The sequence below is a fragment of the Tachysurus vachellii genome, chromosome 23 (assembly GCF_030014155.1).
Source record: "Tachysurus vachellii isolate PV-2020 chromosome 23, HZAU_Pvac_v1, whole genome shotgun sequence".
In the NCBI taxonomy this organism is placed as follows: domain Eukaryota; kingdom Metazoa; phylum Chordata; class Actinopteri; order Siluriformes; family Bagridae; genus Tachysurus; species Tachysurus vachellii.
Genome location: NC_083482.1, coordinates 12,643,624 through 12,660,923, shown reverse-complemented (window position 1 = coordinate 12,660,923; position 17,300 = coordinate 12,643,624). Strand labels below are relative to the sequence as shown.

Here is a 17,300-nt window from a genome sequence, read left to right as displayed (position 1 = left end):
ACGGTCTTCACACACTTAAAACCACCGTATACTTCTACATTCAGGATTTGGAAGTGATCTACATCCTGAAATGAATAAAGAACATGTTCTTTTTTATTAATTAATAGTTACATTTATTGCTGTAGAATTCATGAAGCAAATCAGATCCAACCTTATATTAGATCTCTGAAAGCAGAAGAAAAGTTTTGTGTGTTGAAAAGTTACACCATTGACTGTAAAGAGCTAACACTGGAGACTCCTTCCAAAAATGCATTTACTAGAAGAGGACTTTAACCTCTCACTTACAATACACATTGTTACTATAGAAACAAGAACTTTTAGGAATGTGTGCATGAATATATTTTCCTTTATAGCTGAACAGTAGTAATTAACATTTTAAAACTCATTAAAGAAAATTAATTTAAAAAAACATTAATTAACCAGCCAGAATCAAGCCTCTATCAACACTGTAATATAAATACACTGTATATACACTATATACTATATACACTATATCTCTGACAAACTGCTGCTTCATAATGCCTGATAAGTCTGTTTTTTCTGCTTGATATATTGACTGTAAATAATATCCATTTTCATCATTCAGTGCTGAATTTCTTATCTTTCTAGGTGTTGTATCACCTTCATAAAAAAATAAAGAATATGTCCAAGAAATCGGAGCGCTCAAAGAGAAAGGTAAGAATTTTCATTTAATGTATGTTCTTGTTTGTTTTTGCTCATTGCATGCTCACCCAGAGATATTGTAGTATAAATGTAAACAGTTTTATATTTACATTTAGATTTACAGCATTTGGCAGACTCCCTCATCCAGAGCAACGTAAAAAAGAGCATTGAAGTCTCATAAACACTGGTGCACTAGGTTACAGACTTAGGATACGGTCGGTCAACCTAAAACTCTGTTCAGTGTGTGTGTATATATATATATATATATATATATATATATATATATATATATATATATATATATATATATTTTATACACCAATATATGCTTTGCAGCATAAGAGTCTATGTCAATGTAAGCTAGAAAGGAAGCATTTCACCATGGACTCATCTGACTCAATGTTCACCACTTTAGCCATAAGAAATCCAATTGATTCACTTTTACTATTTTAAAAATCTATCAGGTTTACTCATTTAATGCATGCTGTTAGTGTAACTGGCCTAAAATTATGTACATAGTGCCAGATGATATTCTTCAAGAGTGGATACATTTCAGAAAACCAAAAAGGGGCCACGACGTGTTGAAGCAGCAATCAGCATGTTAACAGTCTTCACGTACTTAAGACCACTGTATACTTCAGTTTCACTTGATCACTCCATCTTCTCCTCTCCATCTAAAGCACATTCAAACCAGATGCTTTAAATGCAACCCAGCTATATTTGTAATTTGGCTATGGATCTCTGAGGCCATTTAACACACTTCCATCTGTGGCCTCAGGCCTGTGCTACAGCTAATGAGCTTAAATAGAAAATGTTTAAGAGTGGCGTCTGTTAGCAATCACAGTGAGATCACCTTGTTTACCGTAAGAAGTTGGGGGGGTTAAAAAATGCTTTTAACAGTTGGCGCGAGTAAGATATCTGGTACATGTATGCAAGATATTACTTGTCGCTCAGAAACACCTGATTTGGAGTGGACTATAATTATTATAATGAGGTAAAATTGACATCTAATGTATGAGAGAAAGCTAGCTTTTAGAGCAGTAATGGCAGTACAGCAGACTGTATCTATAGCAACACATCACCGGCCTTGAATCATTGCAGCAAAGGTTGCATTCTCTGACAGCAATCGCTGAATTTTATGTGCTGAACGTTTTTTTTTTCCATGACATTTGTGTGTGCAGAATCAAAAAAATGCAATGGGTTTGTGCAAATGAAAACATTTTACTTTGCCTACTGCTGAACATCTAAAAGGTGAATTTATTGTATTGTCCTATAGGGAAAATATGGTCTGAAGTCCAAAAGGTGACAATTATATTATTCACTACACAGGAAATTGGGAAACAGTGGGTCACTGTTCAAAGCCACAGCTTATCTGAAGAGTGAGCTTAGACACAGAGACACTTAACAGGGGGAAAATTAATAGACTTCTGTTATTTTAGGAACATACTGAAGGTCTACATGGTACGAAAATACTTTATATACTAGTTCTATTCCTTAAATTTGGACAAAATCTATGAAATGTTTTTGGTTTGATTAAAGATACATTTAGTATGTTATACTAATATGTTATATTTCTATTCTATTCTAATCTGCTTTCTTCAGTCATCACACTAAGCTACTAATCGGTTTGAAGCTGTTTTCTTCAGGTTCTGTATATTGATCTGTAGATGGGTTTATTAGTTGATCCGGAGCAGCTGCAGAGTAAAATCAAAAAAGCATAAGTGTGAATGAAATCTCTTGTCTAGAATTTTAAAATGCAGTTAAGAAAAGTGGTTATGAAGCAGGGCCAAGGTGTGCATGATTTCTTATGATTTCTAAGTACTACTGTACAGTGGAAAATGTAATCAACATTACCAACATGATATTTATTATTATAATTCATCTGTAAAATGTGTATATTAAAACTGGTCATTTGAATAAAATTAGTAAGGAAAAAAGTTCCAATCAATAGCCAGAACAAACTTCTACAAAAGTGTGGGCCTAATATTTTTGATGAAGATGACTCATAATATTTGTAAAGCATTGGTATAAAGTATACACTGCTTGCATATCTGTTTGGATCGATTTTAAGTAATCCTAAGAGTGCAGAATATTAGTGTTTTGTTTTTTTTTTATAAATAATAGCTTGTTCAAGCTAGTGTGCTTCACTTTAAGTATATATACACTGTAGAAAAACTGTTGAACAAGTGTTGAGATGCTTTTCTGCTCAGCACTGTTGTAAAGACTGCTGATTTTAGCCATTTTTTCAGTTACCTCTCTGTCAGCTGAAACCAGTCTGGCTGTTGGTCTGTGGCCATCGGTCATCAACAAGATATTTACTCCCTGTTTTTATACCAAGCTGTGAGAGACTGCTGTGCATGAAAATTGTAAAAATCCCAGGATATCAGCAGACTCTGAAATACTCAAACCAGAACCAGCCCATCTGACACTTTCTTAACTGCTTGATTTTGTATATCGCATGGCTGCATCACGATTAGCTGGTTGGATAATTGGAAGAATGAACAGGGTTTCCAATAAAGTAGAAGTGTAAGTACTGTAAGAGTGTTTACATGTATTCTGTCTTGGTCAAGCTCATGGCTTGAATATTGAGTATTGAATCTTTGATGAGTCTGTGATCAAATTCCCTCTCCTCATTTTTTTTTCCAGGTATTTCACTCCAAAGCAAAGCTTTTGGCTTTCCATACAGAATTTGTCATAATGGTTGAACCATTTTGAAGGAAAGCATCAATAATTCTTTGAGGGTCTGAATTGTAGTATAGTCATGGTGTGAAAATAAAAGAAGTTATCTTAGAGATCATCTACGTGACTGATTTCTATCTATTCACATATATTGTGAATCGACAAAATTCCTAAAATTAATATAATTTAATTGAATTTAGTTCAAGTGTTCATTTTCAAGGTCAAGCTGAAGTATTTCCAGAGCAGTGTATTTGAATTGCATTTTCTTCATCAGAACCGACTGATGTAAATCTAGAAAAAACTCACAAGCAAATTATGGATTCATTATGATTGTATGAATAATGATGACTGTTCAAGTTGTTTGAGCCTATTATTTATTCCTTTTAGTAATATTATCAATTTATTTATGGCATACTTCTGTATTACTAGATATCACAGAAAGTTTGAGGCCCCTAGCAGATAACGTACAACGTTTCATGTTTATCAGACAGAACACATGGACTGTGGCTCATCTCTTCCAGATGCACAGCATTTAGGGATTTAGCAATAAAACAAGAAATTAAAATACATTTTGTGAAAGCTCATAATTATTTTTGGCTCTAAGTACCCCAATCACCCGTCTACTTATCCTGTGTTGTTTTCAAAGTGTTTAGAAGAGCTTTTGCACAAGAACAATGCCTCTTCTGACATCTATTCTGAGTAAACCCCATTAATGCTATTATTTTACACACATAATACAACATATTTATCCATTTTACATACAATACTACATGTGCATAAGAGCTTTGCTTCAGTCTTCAGTCTTTGTGTAATTATTGACTGTGTCCACGTCGGTAGCTAACTGACACTATTCTGGCTAATTGTATGCAGTTAAATAAAAACAAAAATAGTGATCTGTTTTGGACTGTTACAGGATGCAGGAATGAATACTTCATTATTGAGCTACAGATTCAAAAATTCTGACAAATGTGTTTGTTTTGATTGTCTGAAGTCTTTTTAATTAACAATTATTCATTCTTATTCTCTCTGTTTTAGAAAACAAGTGATTAGTCATAGTTATGACAGAAATGAAGTGTTTCTTCTAGGACATTAATTTAAATGATAAACATTTTTCAATAACACAATGTTTTTTCCAAGTCTGGAATAATTACAATTATTATATGTACCTTACTAGGACAAAATAGTAAATCATTATAGTCATAAAGTTATGAGGTTCTTACCTGTCATTATGTTTTATTAGCATTTAATAAACGCTAATAAAACAGTTCACCTCAGGATATTAAAAACTGTAAAGAGTTGCCACCTAACAAAAAAAAGTGTGTGAAAAGTAAACACTGCACCTTGTAGTGTCAAATAAATCAATAACTAGCCAAGAGTAAGAACTGTGTGATGTGCCTGAGTGTTTTTAAAATTGTCTAAATCTCAATTATACAACGCAAATTCTGGCATTTGTAATAAAAACTCTCTGTGAGTTAAATTAACTCTTTTCTTGGAGTTGATTTTTCAGAGGTTTTCTGGAGTTAAACCTAAACTCCTGTGGAGTTAAAATTCTATTAACATACAGAGAAAAAATGTACCTCCAAAAATTTAACAAATACATTTAAGGCTTTTGATAGACACCCTCATCCAGAGAGCCTTACATTGATACAATTGACCAATTTATGATAAGGGCGTTGCTCAGGGGCCCAGGAGATGCAGCTTGGAGGACCTGGGAATCAAATGGAGAATCTTCTAATTAGTAATCCAGCACCTTAAGCACTAAGTTACTGTTTGCAAACAAGATCAGTATTCTCTGAAAATTTTTATGTTCCTCACAACATAGTCCAAGATAAGATGCAGCTGGGTGTGGAAAAGATGTAGACCAAACAACACCAGAGGGAGTTAAATCATATTCCTCAACGCTCAGTGCATGAACACCAAAATATTACTCTGCTTTAGAGTACCCCAGACACCAGCTAAGCCCAAAATCTAACTCATACCTAAGTTTCTATCCAACTCCAGAATATTTGCTGTGTAATAATACAATTATTACCAATAAAAGAGAAATGTAATATGCTTTATGTTTACACCCCTGAAGATTGTACAGTGACATGGTCATAGGCAGATTAGCCTGTTAGCTAATTTAGTTAATCTGCCAATTGCTGCTTCAGTTGTATATTTCGGTTTTGATTTTTGCTTAATGGGACAGGACTCATAACTGTCATATTGCTGATATATTTCTTTATCACAGTTCAGTCACTCCACTGCAGTCTTGACAGGTACTGGAAGCTTCAACAAGCTAACCTGACTGGATTCTTGAAAGGAATTTGAAGCTATATTCTAATGTGTAAATTACACCATAGATCTGATAGTTAAAACAACAATAGTTTAATCATTGAGCACTAATGATACTGAAGTTCAGCTTTGAGCTCTGCATACCTTTGCTAATTTCCAGGAAACAAGTAGCTACTTGGCTCAGTTTCTTATGCAATTATTCAGGCAGGTTATAACAATATTTAGTCACCTGTGTTGTTTGGCAAGTTAAAAGCTAAAAGCTAAAAGCTGTCTGTTCAAATATAGCAAATAGTTTCCTAATCCAGATCTAAATATTTGGAAGAGAGCCTAGCATACTAAACTAGTAACACGATCAGCTTTTTTAGAACAGTTACCTTTGGCAAAAGTGTCAAAAAACTTTTGGACCAAAATAATAATCTATACAGATAAGGTGTAAAAGACAGACAGAAAGAATGTGTGTTAATTACAGGGACACTGAGATAAACTGGTGTTCTTGTAATTGTGCTGGTTGTCCAGACGGTTCTGTCAATACTGTTTGACTTCACTGATTCTTTTGTTTAGTCTAACAAACGAAATGGTGAAATTAAACTGTATTGATTAGACTCACAGGAACCTTCATACCCTCATTGTCACATTCTCGGCTTTTTCTCTTTGTGTGTGCAATTGTCTGAAAAAGCACATTGAGTTTTTCTCAGCTCTATCAGGCCTCTGATTTTTGACTAATCCACCAAAAAATTGTGAACATTAGGAATTGTTGAGATACTTACAGAGATAATAAGAAAAAGCATTCCAGTCACCAGATCTGCATGGATTTGCAGGCTGAAGTCGATATGACCATCCTTTCCTCTAAAAAGCATGTCGATGCAGCAAGTATATTATCCTTGATACATGATCGACTGCAGTCTAGCGCCTACATCTGACTTCAGATTTTGTTTGTGTTTAGAACAGCCAATGGATAAAATAAAAAAAGTCACCACATTAACTTAAATTAGAATTCACTGCTATGAAATATTTTGGTCATAGTGAGTTTCTTGTGAGAAAAACAAAAGGTTAATTATTCAGTGACCTATCATAATGTTCACTACTTCAAAGAGCAGGCCATTTCACTCTCTAAAATATTGTGACTAAAAATGTTCCTGAATTAATTAGTAAAAGTCTTCACCTGTTTTTATGATTTAAAAAAATGGAGGACATTAAAATACATAAGCTTTTAGTAGAGGTCACTGAGTTGACTAAAATTTTACACCACATACTTAATCTTGTACACAGGAAGAATCTGGTCAAGTAGTGACAGATGATATAATAAATGGTGCATTAGCAAGATAATGTTTGAGTAATGTCAGAAGAAACATTTTTCAGTTTCTAAATGAGGAAATAATCCGTCAAGTTGTGGTTCTGTAGAGTATAATGGATGAAGGGGGTGAAGGGGATGTGGTAGCCTATTGGTAGCGGTGTTGGTTTACCAGTCAGAAAGTTGTGAGATCAAAGTCTACCAAGCTGCCACTGTTGGGCCCCTGAGCAAGGCCCTTAACCCTCAATTGCTTCATTGTATAAAATGAAATAAAAATGAAAGTTGCTCTGGATAAGGGTGTCTCACCAATGCTGCAAATGTATGATTGTCATAACCAGGATGGAAGGAGGCAGACCCGTACGCAGGATAGCTTCAAATGAAGGGGGTTTAATACATGAGGAAGACAAGGACAAAATGATGATAACTGAAACAATACAATGACGACATTTAACAGGGACTAGACATGACGAGGGGTACACGTAACTAATGATTCCGCGCTGCCGCGGCTCACTTAAATATAAAAGACAATGAAGACACAATAAGGAACAGGTGTGACGACAGGGAGGAGCAGACGAAGGCGGGGCAGACACGTGACGAGGAACGACAACAAATGCACATGGCCAAAAAGTCCGGGCTGAGTCCTGACAATGATAATGCAATAGTTTAATATAGTTTATATAACAGACAATATTCAATAGTCCTTGGCCTGAGCTTGTTTATTGCAGATAGGTGTCACAAAATGACAATCAAAGCAAGTGATCCAGTACTTTACATTTTTAATCAGAAGAAACAAATAAATTATTTTCTAAATTGAGTTAGGAATTGGCTTTTAGTGTGAGATGTGTGTTTTTCTCTCTGATGATAACCTTGCACAGAATTTTAGTGTTTAGTTGAAGATAACACCTTCAAATTTTAGATGCTAATGAACAAGCACTTGGGGCTGTTTGGGGATTGTTTTTAAAACCTTACTAGGAATACAGTATATTGCCATATATATGCTAGTTAAAAACAGAAACGTTTATTTTTAATACTAAAAGCCCTGAGTGTCTACTTTCATATGAGCCATAAACCAAGGTTTTGGAGTGTAACATAACAAAGACATTCAATGCTGAACATGAACAAATTCCATTTTTAAGCTTGTGGTGATAATGAGTGTCTGGATTCTTACTAAAAAAACTGTCTGTTTTTCTAATTTATGTCACACTTTTGAGGTTTTAACCTGAGTCTCCCTCTTATTTCAGCAGACTAAACAGGGTATTTCGATAAATACTGTGGCACCAGATGAAAAAAAAATCATGATCAAAGTTTTTAAAATTGCAGTTACATGAGTTACTTAGATAAATTTAGCTCAGCAGACCAAAGCACTACAGCATTAGAAACATTAGCTCAGAAAGAGGAGAGACTTCAGAATTTCATCTTTCTCATCACAATTCACATTTACAGCATTTGTAAGACACCTTACCTATCCAGAGCAAATTAAATTTATTTCATTTGTACAGCTGAGCAACTCAGGAGCCCAGGAGTGGCAGCGTAGTGGCCCTCAGATTCGAAATCGTGACGTTCCGATCAGTAAAGTCCGACACCTTAAACACTGAGCTACCCACAATTAAATTTTTTCATGTTCTTTATACTCTCTGGTCTGTTTAGCGATCTAAGGACAGGACTGGGATTAAAGAATATCGACAGCAAAAATGCTATGTGTAAAGGCAATTGGACAGAGAAGTATGTATTTATTCTCTCCAAATAAAGACCCAAGGAACTAGTCTAAAGTGATCAGTACAAGTGAACTACAAGAACGAAAAATAAAAGCACTTTAAACTGAACAAAGCTTTAAGCATGAGTCATTACAAGCTCACAGTTTTCACCCTTCACTAATGTTAGTTGCTTATCATTGATGAACAAAATAGAGAGTTTACAGAAAACTTACAACAAAACGCGACAATAATGTATTGATGTCAGGAATGTACGGGAATGTCCATATTTATTCATTCAGAAATGCCATCCAAGAAAATTCACCCCAAGAGCAGACTGCAAGATGCTTAAAGAAGTCTCCAAAAACCCTAAAATATCATCACAGGACTCTTGCTACAATTGATGTCAAAGTGCCTAAATCTACAATCTGAAAGAGACTGAACAACTTTAATTTTCATTGGAGGTGTGCAAGGAGGAAACCTTTACTGTCTATGAAAAAAAATGAGGGCAAGACTGAAGTTTGTGAAAGAACACAGAGACAAGGCCAAGACTTCTGGAATAATGTGCTTTGGACAGATGAGTCTTAAACTAAATTATTTGGAGACTATAACAGAGGGCATGTTAAGTGTAAACTAGTGTTAATTTCGTCACCTATTTTTAATATAGTCTTAGTCTTAGTCTTGTGCCAAATGTCCTAGTTAGTTTTAGTCATATTTAGTCATTCACATATCTTTTTTTGTTAGTCAAGTTTTAGTCGACTAAAAGTCTCATCATTTTAGTCTAGTTTTAGTCAAAAGAAAACTCAAGGTATCTTAGTCAAGTTTTAGTCGACTACAGACGGCACAGTTTTTGACGAAGTTCCTTGCATCTTCGGCTAGCGAGGACCACCAAAACTTATTCTGTGCAAGGTGAATGGTGGCGGTAATACCGGGATGACTGGAGCTGGGCGAGGTGTGCAGCAGTTCGAGGAGGGCGGAACGTAGGTCTTCGGGCACATATGTCTTGGTGGGCAGACAGTCCTCAGGAGGCGGAGACAGAGCATTAGCTTGTGAGATCTCTGTCATAATGTCCCACTGAATAGGGGCGACAACCTGGGTTTCAGGAATGATGGTTTCATTCCTGAATTTGGGGGTTCATTTGTTTGGCGGAACGTAAATATTCCATATTTTTGTGGTCAGTGAGGACTGTAAACGGGTGTTGAGCGCCCTCTAGCCAGTGCCGCCACTCCTCGAATGCAGTCTTCATGGCCAATAATTCACGGTTCCCCACATTGTAGTTGCGCTCCGTGGGCGAGAGTTTTCGTGAAAAGTACGCACACGGATACATCTTATTAGCCGGACCCTGACGCTGAGAAAGAACCGCCCCGATTCCGGTACTGGAGGCGTCAACTTGTGATCAATGTGTGATGGAGAATGGGAGCCGTGGTGAACCTCTCCTTCAGTAGCTGGAAAGCCCTGATGGCCTCGGGTGACCAGGTGAGACAAGACCGTGCCTTTTTGGTCATGGATGTAAGAGGTGCAGCTATAGTGCTGAACCCCCGGATGAAGCGGCGGTAAAAGTTCGCGAACCCAAGGAAACGTTGCAATTCCTTGATGGTTTGAGGTTGAGGCCAGTTGACCACCGCTTGAAGCTTTGAATCGTCCATGGCGACCCCCTCGGCGGAGATGACGTAACCCAAGTACGATGTTGAGGTCTTATGAAACTTCCTTAGCATAAAGTCGGTGTTGGATCAAACATTTCAGCACGGCCCTCACATGTCGAATGTGTTCTGATAGCGTCTCGGAGTAAACGAGAATGTCGTCAATGTAGACAATAACCCAGCGGTCCAGCATGTCACGGAAAACATCGTTAATAAAGGATTGGAACACGGATGGACTGTTAGAAAGGCCGAACGGCATGACCAAGTATTCATAGTGTCCAGACTGGGTAGAAAAGGCGGTTTTCCATTCATCTCCCTCTCTTATGCGGATGAGGTTGTACGCGCTGCGCAGATCCAGCTTCGTGAAGTACTTGGCTTTGCGAAGTTGTTCTAGGGCCGATGGCACGAGGGGGAGAGGGTAGCGAAACTTCACAGTGATCTCATTCAAAGCGCGATAGTCAATGCATGGTCGAAGCCCTCCGTCCTTTTTTTTCACGAAGAAGAACCCCGACGATGCTGGAGACACAGAATGTCGGATGAACCCCTTCTTTAACTCCTCCTCAATATACTTATACATAGCCTCAGATTCAGGTTGTGACAGCGGGAAAATCCTCCCATTGGGTGGAGTGGTGTTGGGCAGGAGTTCAATACAGCAGTCCCCAGGTCGATGTGGTGGAAGCTTGGTGGCTTTGACCTTGCTGAAGGCTTCTGCGAGGTTGTGATATTCAGCAGGGAGACCAGGAACAACAGGAGTGGCAACCGCGGAGTTAATTGGGAGGCGTGTCTTAGAGGGCTGGTAGTGTTGAGAGCAGGCTTCGTCCCAGTTAATGATTCGCAGCTCTCTCCATGAGATGACCGGTTTATGGAGTTTCAGCCATGGCAGTCCCAAGATGAGAGGGTGGCGAGGAGAGGCTATGACGTGGAACGATCGCTGTGTCGTACGCCCACTTGTAATTCGACGTCCTCGGTGCTGAATCTTATGCGCCCTTTCCCGAGTGGTCGGCCATCTATCGCTTCCACTGCCAAGGGGGGAATACATTCGGCCAGTGGAATCGCATTCCACTTAACAAACTCCTCCGAGATGAAAATGCCCGCCGCGCCAAACTCAATGAGAGCCACAAGATTAATGTCTCTTCCATGCACCTTTAGCCGAACGTCAAACTGAGTGCTCGACGGGCTCTCATCAAGCTGTCTATCTGGATGGACAGTTCTATGAACGCAGATAGGTCCCTCCCCTCGTCACGACAGGCGAGTTCGGTCTGTAGCTCACGGTTCAGTCCCTTGCGGTAAAGGAGCTTGAGGGGTCTCTCCTCCCAGCCTGCCTGAGCCGTGAGGGTTCGAAAGGCGAGGGCATAATCCGCCGCGGTGCGATCTTCCTGGGAAATATGAAGTATGGAGGTATGGAGTGTGCACACCAAGGCTATTCGGTTAGCGTCGATGGGGTAGAGAGAGGGTTGTTGTAAGACAAAGAGTGAACACTGCATCAGGAAGCCCTTGCACTTCTACGGATCTCCGTTGAACTTGTCCGGGAAGGCGAGCCATGGGTTAGCGGCCGAGGAGATCGCGTAGGCGGTTGTAGGTGACGACACCGGCGGCATTGGGTTCGGCGCCACAGAGATCCTTTGCAACGTGTGCAGCACTGCAACGAGTTCTCCCGTGAGTGAGGTAAGCCAAGTTAAATGCTGGTGCTGACCGGCGATCTGCTGGGCTTGGGCGGATAGCTCCGTAGCGAGTTGAGATATAGCTGCTGGATCGGTAGTTGGCGAAGTCTTCTGTAATAATGGCTCGTAATGCCGAGGATCCATTTGCAAGCTTTATTAACAAACTCGTGGTACAACAGGCAAGGGTCAAAACCAGCAAACACAGCAATGTAGGAGAGACAGAAATCGTAGACAGAATACGGGCAGAAAGTCAGGGCAGGCGGCAAACAATCAACAAACAGGGAAACAGGACAAAGTAATAAACCGGGGAATCACAGGAAAGATAACGCTCAGACTGACAGCCGTGGCAAATCGAGACTTTGCAAATGAGGTCAAGTTCAAGTGCAACTATATAGGAAGTGGTTGATGGGCAGCAGGTGGTGGTGTAATCAGTCCCGGTGAGAGGATTATGGGAGATGCAGTCCGGAACCTGTTAGTACTCGGGGGAAGGTTCCCTCTGGTGGCAATCGGAGGGAGAGGCAGGTGCTTCAATCATGACACACCAACTGCTTGCTTACTACTTAGGAAGGACCTGGCAGATAATACATTCAGAAGGACATTAAGAGGTGCTATTTGGCAAAGCAGAGATTATTGACTATGTCAATAATACATTGGCTATTTTCTATTTCTCTTAATCTAGACTATCAGATGGAAAAATATTACTTTAATGTTTTTGTGTTTAGCTTTAAAAGTAGGGAAAATATATAGCTTTCTGAAGCTAGCTCTGTAAATTTGGTCCTTGAACCGACTCTTTGAATGAACTCTTTGAGTCAGTTCTTTTAGCTCTTTATGTTGAATCTTTACTCAGTTATTCAGCCCTTTATGAACATTGAGAGTCGACAACATGACCCAAAATTATTGTTTCTACTTTGTTCTTATACACAACCATAGATATCTATTTTATCATGCATAAAGCTCTCAAATCTAGTATCTTTTGACCTCTTGACTTTTTCTTCTTTTTTTTTGTTGCAATAGCTAAACTTACCACATCCAATTTGTGAAAAATTAAGTCTATTAACTAGCTTGACGTAGCTCATTTGATGTTTAAGGGTTGATGACCTTAGAGATTTTTTGCTCTTCTGAAACATAATCAAGCATACTGTGTTTAAATTTCAATGTGTGAAATTCCATTTCCTGTGAGATAAGCTTTTGTGTGTTGATGAGATTAATTTGCCACTTCTGGCTGGATGCTATGCAAGCATGGTGGTGAAAAACAACAGTGCTGATATGACAGAATGATTCTCCTGATAAATCCATCAACACCATCATCTATTCAAGCTGCAGATTTGATAAGAAATACTTGGGGAGCACTTGGATAAAGATTTTGGTACTTGATTAAGTGCAACAATTTGTAGTGTCAAACTGGAATTGAAACAGATTGCAGATGTGAATCCTAACATTTTTATCCCATTTTTCTCTTGGCAAAAATGTTCCAGCATTGTCAGGTTGGATAAAGCCTTCTGGTAAGCTGCAATTTCAAGTTTTGCAACAGATTTTCAATTGGATTGAGGAAAGTTACTGTGCAATTCTAAGCTCTTCCTCAGTCTATTACCGACTGTTTTTCCTCTAGGATTACCCTGGATTTGGCTGCAAAATAAATCTGACAGGTTTCTTCATGCTAAATGTGATGCTAACACCACCATGCATAACTGTGGGGATGGTGTTCTCAGGGTGATGAGGGGTGTTGGGTGTTGGGTTTCCTTTAAAATAAGATCTTCTGCCAAGGCCAACATATGATCATATGATGATGCCATTATGCCATCATATGGCATCAGAACCTTTTCCAAACACATGGGTACCAGTATACCTTTCAGTAAACGTAAATGTTTTTTTTTTTTTACTCTTGTAAAGTATCTGGGCTGTGCTTGTCCATTGAACCAGTTTTACCATCTAAGCTGTAGATATCTCCAGCTCCTTCAGATTCACACTTGGTCTTTTACATGCTTCTATGGATAACACCCTCCTTACAAGGGCAGATATGAGACATGGGTCATTTAATAAGTGCATTGGGAAGTTCAAAGTTTCTGAGATTTAAACTAAACTCTGATTGAGACTTTTTCCAGTACTTTGCCCATGTGTGCCCACTGTATACTCAGGAAATCAACTTATTATGTGGCTTCTGCTTGCACCAGAACTTGGAGAATTTAGAGCAACCACGACAACAGGGTTTAAACTAAGGTTATGCAATCACACCTTTGTTTTTTGCTTCAGAAATATGGGCTATTTTATGTAGATTAATGAAATATAATCCCAATTAAAAATATCCCATTCCAGTTCCAGGTTATAACACTACAATATGTAGAAAAGTTTTTTGCAAGACTGTAAAACAAAATCGATGACTATCAAAGTGGCACTTAAAACCTTCTGTTCTTTGGCTGTGTGATGCTTAATACTAATGTCAGCAATTCCTATTTGAATTTGTTATATCTTATGGCTCTTTTGGCAGTGAGAGCTGTAGTGTAGTGGAAAGTGTGTCGCTTTGAAAAAGAAATAAATATCCTGTCATTCAGACCTGATAGAGTGTTCCAGCACAAATTAGCCATTCCTAGAGACAATTATGAAGTTTATCAGCAGCTGCACAGCTTTGTGCTTCTTCGTTTGCTAATTAAAGCAAGGACTGCTTCCAGTTTTTTTTTCTCAGACATTCACAGTGGCTTAATATTGAAGCAGTGTTTATTTGCTGACCAAATACAAAGTTTTTGCAGTTCTTTCTGTTGAAAGTTTTATAGAGCTAAAAAAAAATGTTTTTGGAGCATTTACTGTATTTTTCAAGAGATTATAGTTGACATCATGCTAGATAACTGAGTACAGATTGATAGAAAGAGAAAAACACTATGACAGTCAGTATCACTTTGTACACAATAAGTGCACAAATAACACAAGCTGTACTAAAAGCTGCAATCTCTCTCTCACTCTCTCTCTCTTTCTCTCTGTGTGTGTGTATGTGTGTCTGTGTGCACATGTGTATTGTGTACCAGGAAGTCTGTTTATGATGATATCTTTGTGCATTTGTCACTTAAAGGCCCCTCTGCTGAAAGGAAGTGTTTTGTCTCTACAGAGCTGGATGCATTGTTTGAGACAGTTAACAGAAACCAGTGGGCAAGACTCTGCATCCCTGAGCCAATGTTAAAAGTCACTGGAGTATGTCGGAATTGCGTTGTTATATCTCGTTCTGCAAAAGAAATGTGCTGCATCTTTTATGTACCGCCAGGTGATAAAGTAAAGATCAAGGCTGTGATAGAGTAACTGTTGTCAAAACCAAAATACTTTGCCATTATTGTTTGGCCTGTATTTCATCAAGAGGAAGTGTCAAATGATTACAATAAGGTTTGTACAGTATAACAACCCAGCTAACAGTTTAAGCTTAGCTAAAAATGTTTATTTAAAGGTTACTTTGAGACAGTGAACTGAGATTTATATGCTAACATTAGCATACTGCAAGAGTATCTATTGAGTATCTACTGCAAGGGAAATCTATTCAGACTGCGAAAAACAGTATTGACTTCAAGATGCTTTTCAATTCCCAGTGAAAAGCCTGAATAGAATTTGATGATAGTCCAAGTATGAGTGCTGCATTTTCAGCCTTCACTCACTCACTCCAGTTGCTACAGTACATGTTTCATTCCCTGTTTCTTTCTCTGTTATTTTCAGATGTTTGTGTTATCCTTCCCAATCCTTTTTACTACAGTATGAACCTGTGAGAGTTGAGAGTGTAAGGTGGGCCTTGACAGAAAAAAACATATATACAATCAGATCCTGATTAAAAGGAATCTTACTTTCTATTACATTAGAAAGCAAACAAAAAGACAAAAATATGGGGGTTTATTAGGGCATGCAATGCTATACAAATATGATTCCCATAATGGATTCAATATGAGATAACAAGTCAGCATTGTCTACTGTGTTTGTACAATAAGTGGCAGATTTGCTAAATCTATTAACAGGTTTTGGGAAATGTGACTAGCAAAAGAACTAACTGACTAGTTTTCACTACTGATAGCGCGGCACCAGTGACGGCTAGTTGTCCTATTAGAAGGGATGCTAATAATCAATAGCTAAATAATAAAAGTATTAGGGCTTAGTAATGCTTTATATGATGAGGTTCTACTGATGGCTTAATAAGTATCATGTGCAAACTAATACACGCACTTAGAGTTAATTACCTTAGTGATTTCTAATTCGGAATATAACATTTCTGGTTTCCTCTGAATATCAGACTTTTTTCATTCACACAAAAAAAGACAACATTTATGGTTCTGTATATTGATTAGACAGAACCAATCATAGTTAATGACATTATAGAAAATCTCAGACAAACTGAATATTAAATTTTGGGGTTGTGTCACTCTGTGTAATCACCTGACATGACAAATCACTGATAAGCTGCATGAATCTAATAGCAATAATATATATCTGCATGAATCTAATAGCAATAAATCATTAAAATGTTTTCATCGGGTTCTGTGTGATTGAATCGAGTAAAATTAAGACAATTTATTTTCCCTGTATAAAATAAAAGCCCTGAATAAAACATAAAGCTTACGCCTGAGCTAAGAACAATGCTAAAATTTTCTTTTGTTAAAGCCACATTTCTGCTGCACTATTCTACCATGCATGTTTATGTGATTAAATTAATACTATATTTATACTTTAAATCAGCATCATCTTCATGAGATTTCACATTATAATTGGTTTATTTTAATGTACTTGAGTTGATTATGCTCACTCTACATCAGTCAATCTAGCAATTAAGAAACAAGAAGCAGTGATATAATGTTTTTTAACAAAAGTAATATCTTTATCTAAACTATATATACTATTATTTCTTAAATCTGACTCACCACATATTCCTTATAGTTTCAGTGTAGGAAATGGTTTTCATTTCTCATTTTATACAGTGTTCAATTATAAAACCCTAATAAATAGCAGGTATAGACTTTTTTGAACGTTTAATATAGCAAGTGGCTTTTAATATGTACGATCAAAGGGTTTTGTGCTTTTCCCTGTTTGTGAAAGTAGAAAGTTTCCCTCTTGAAGCCCAACATACAAGGAGCCTGAGTGGTGTATTGGAGGAGAAGAATGAGATGCTTTAAAGGGTCCTGAATACCAGAACCAGAGAAGGAAGAAATGTGTCTGTGGCGAGGGATTCTGTGAACTTATCAGTCCAGGGCCTTTAACTAATACCCTTAATTAAGTGGTGATTATTGTAATAGCCCAAGTATTCTTATTTATAGTGTAAAGGCATAATTACTGACTTGCTACACTGTGTGACGTCTGTATACTGTAAATATAAATGGGTACTCCTGTTTCCTCCACCAGCATGAAGACTTGTGTCGTAGGCTGGGCTGATTGCCATCACTAA

At 37.8% G+C, this 17,300-nt stretch overlaps 1 protein-coding gene across 3 annotated transcripts in view; it reads left to right on the top strand.

Moving 5' to 3' along the window:
* galr1b (galanin receptor 1b) overlaps window positions 1-17,300 on the top strand; it is a 30,526-nt gene that overhangs the window by 5,561 nt on the left and 7,665 nt on the right. For 2 of the 3 annotated variants that reach the window (XM_060859461.1, XM_060859460.1), the window contains one exon: window positions 610-675. The exons of the other annotated variant lie outside the window; for it this stretch is intronic. In XM_060859461.1, coding sequence (XP_060715444.1) covers window positions 610-675 — 66 coding nt within the window. The remainder of the gene's footprint in view (window positions 1-609; window positions 676-17,300) is intronic. 3 annotated transcript variants of the gene reach the window in all.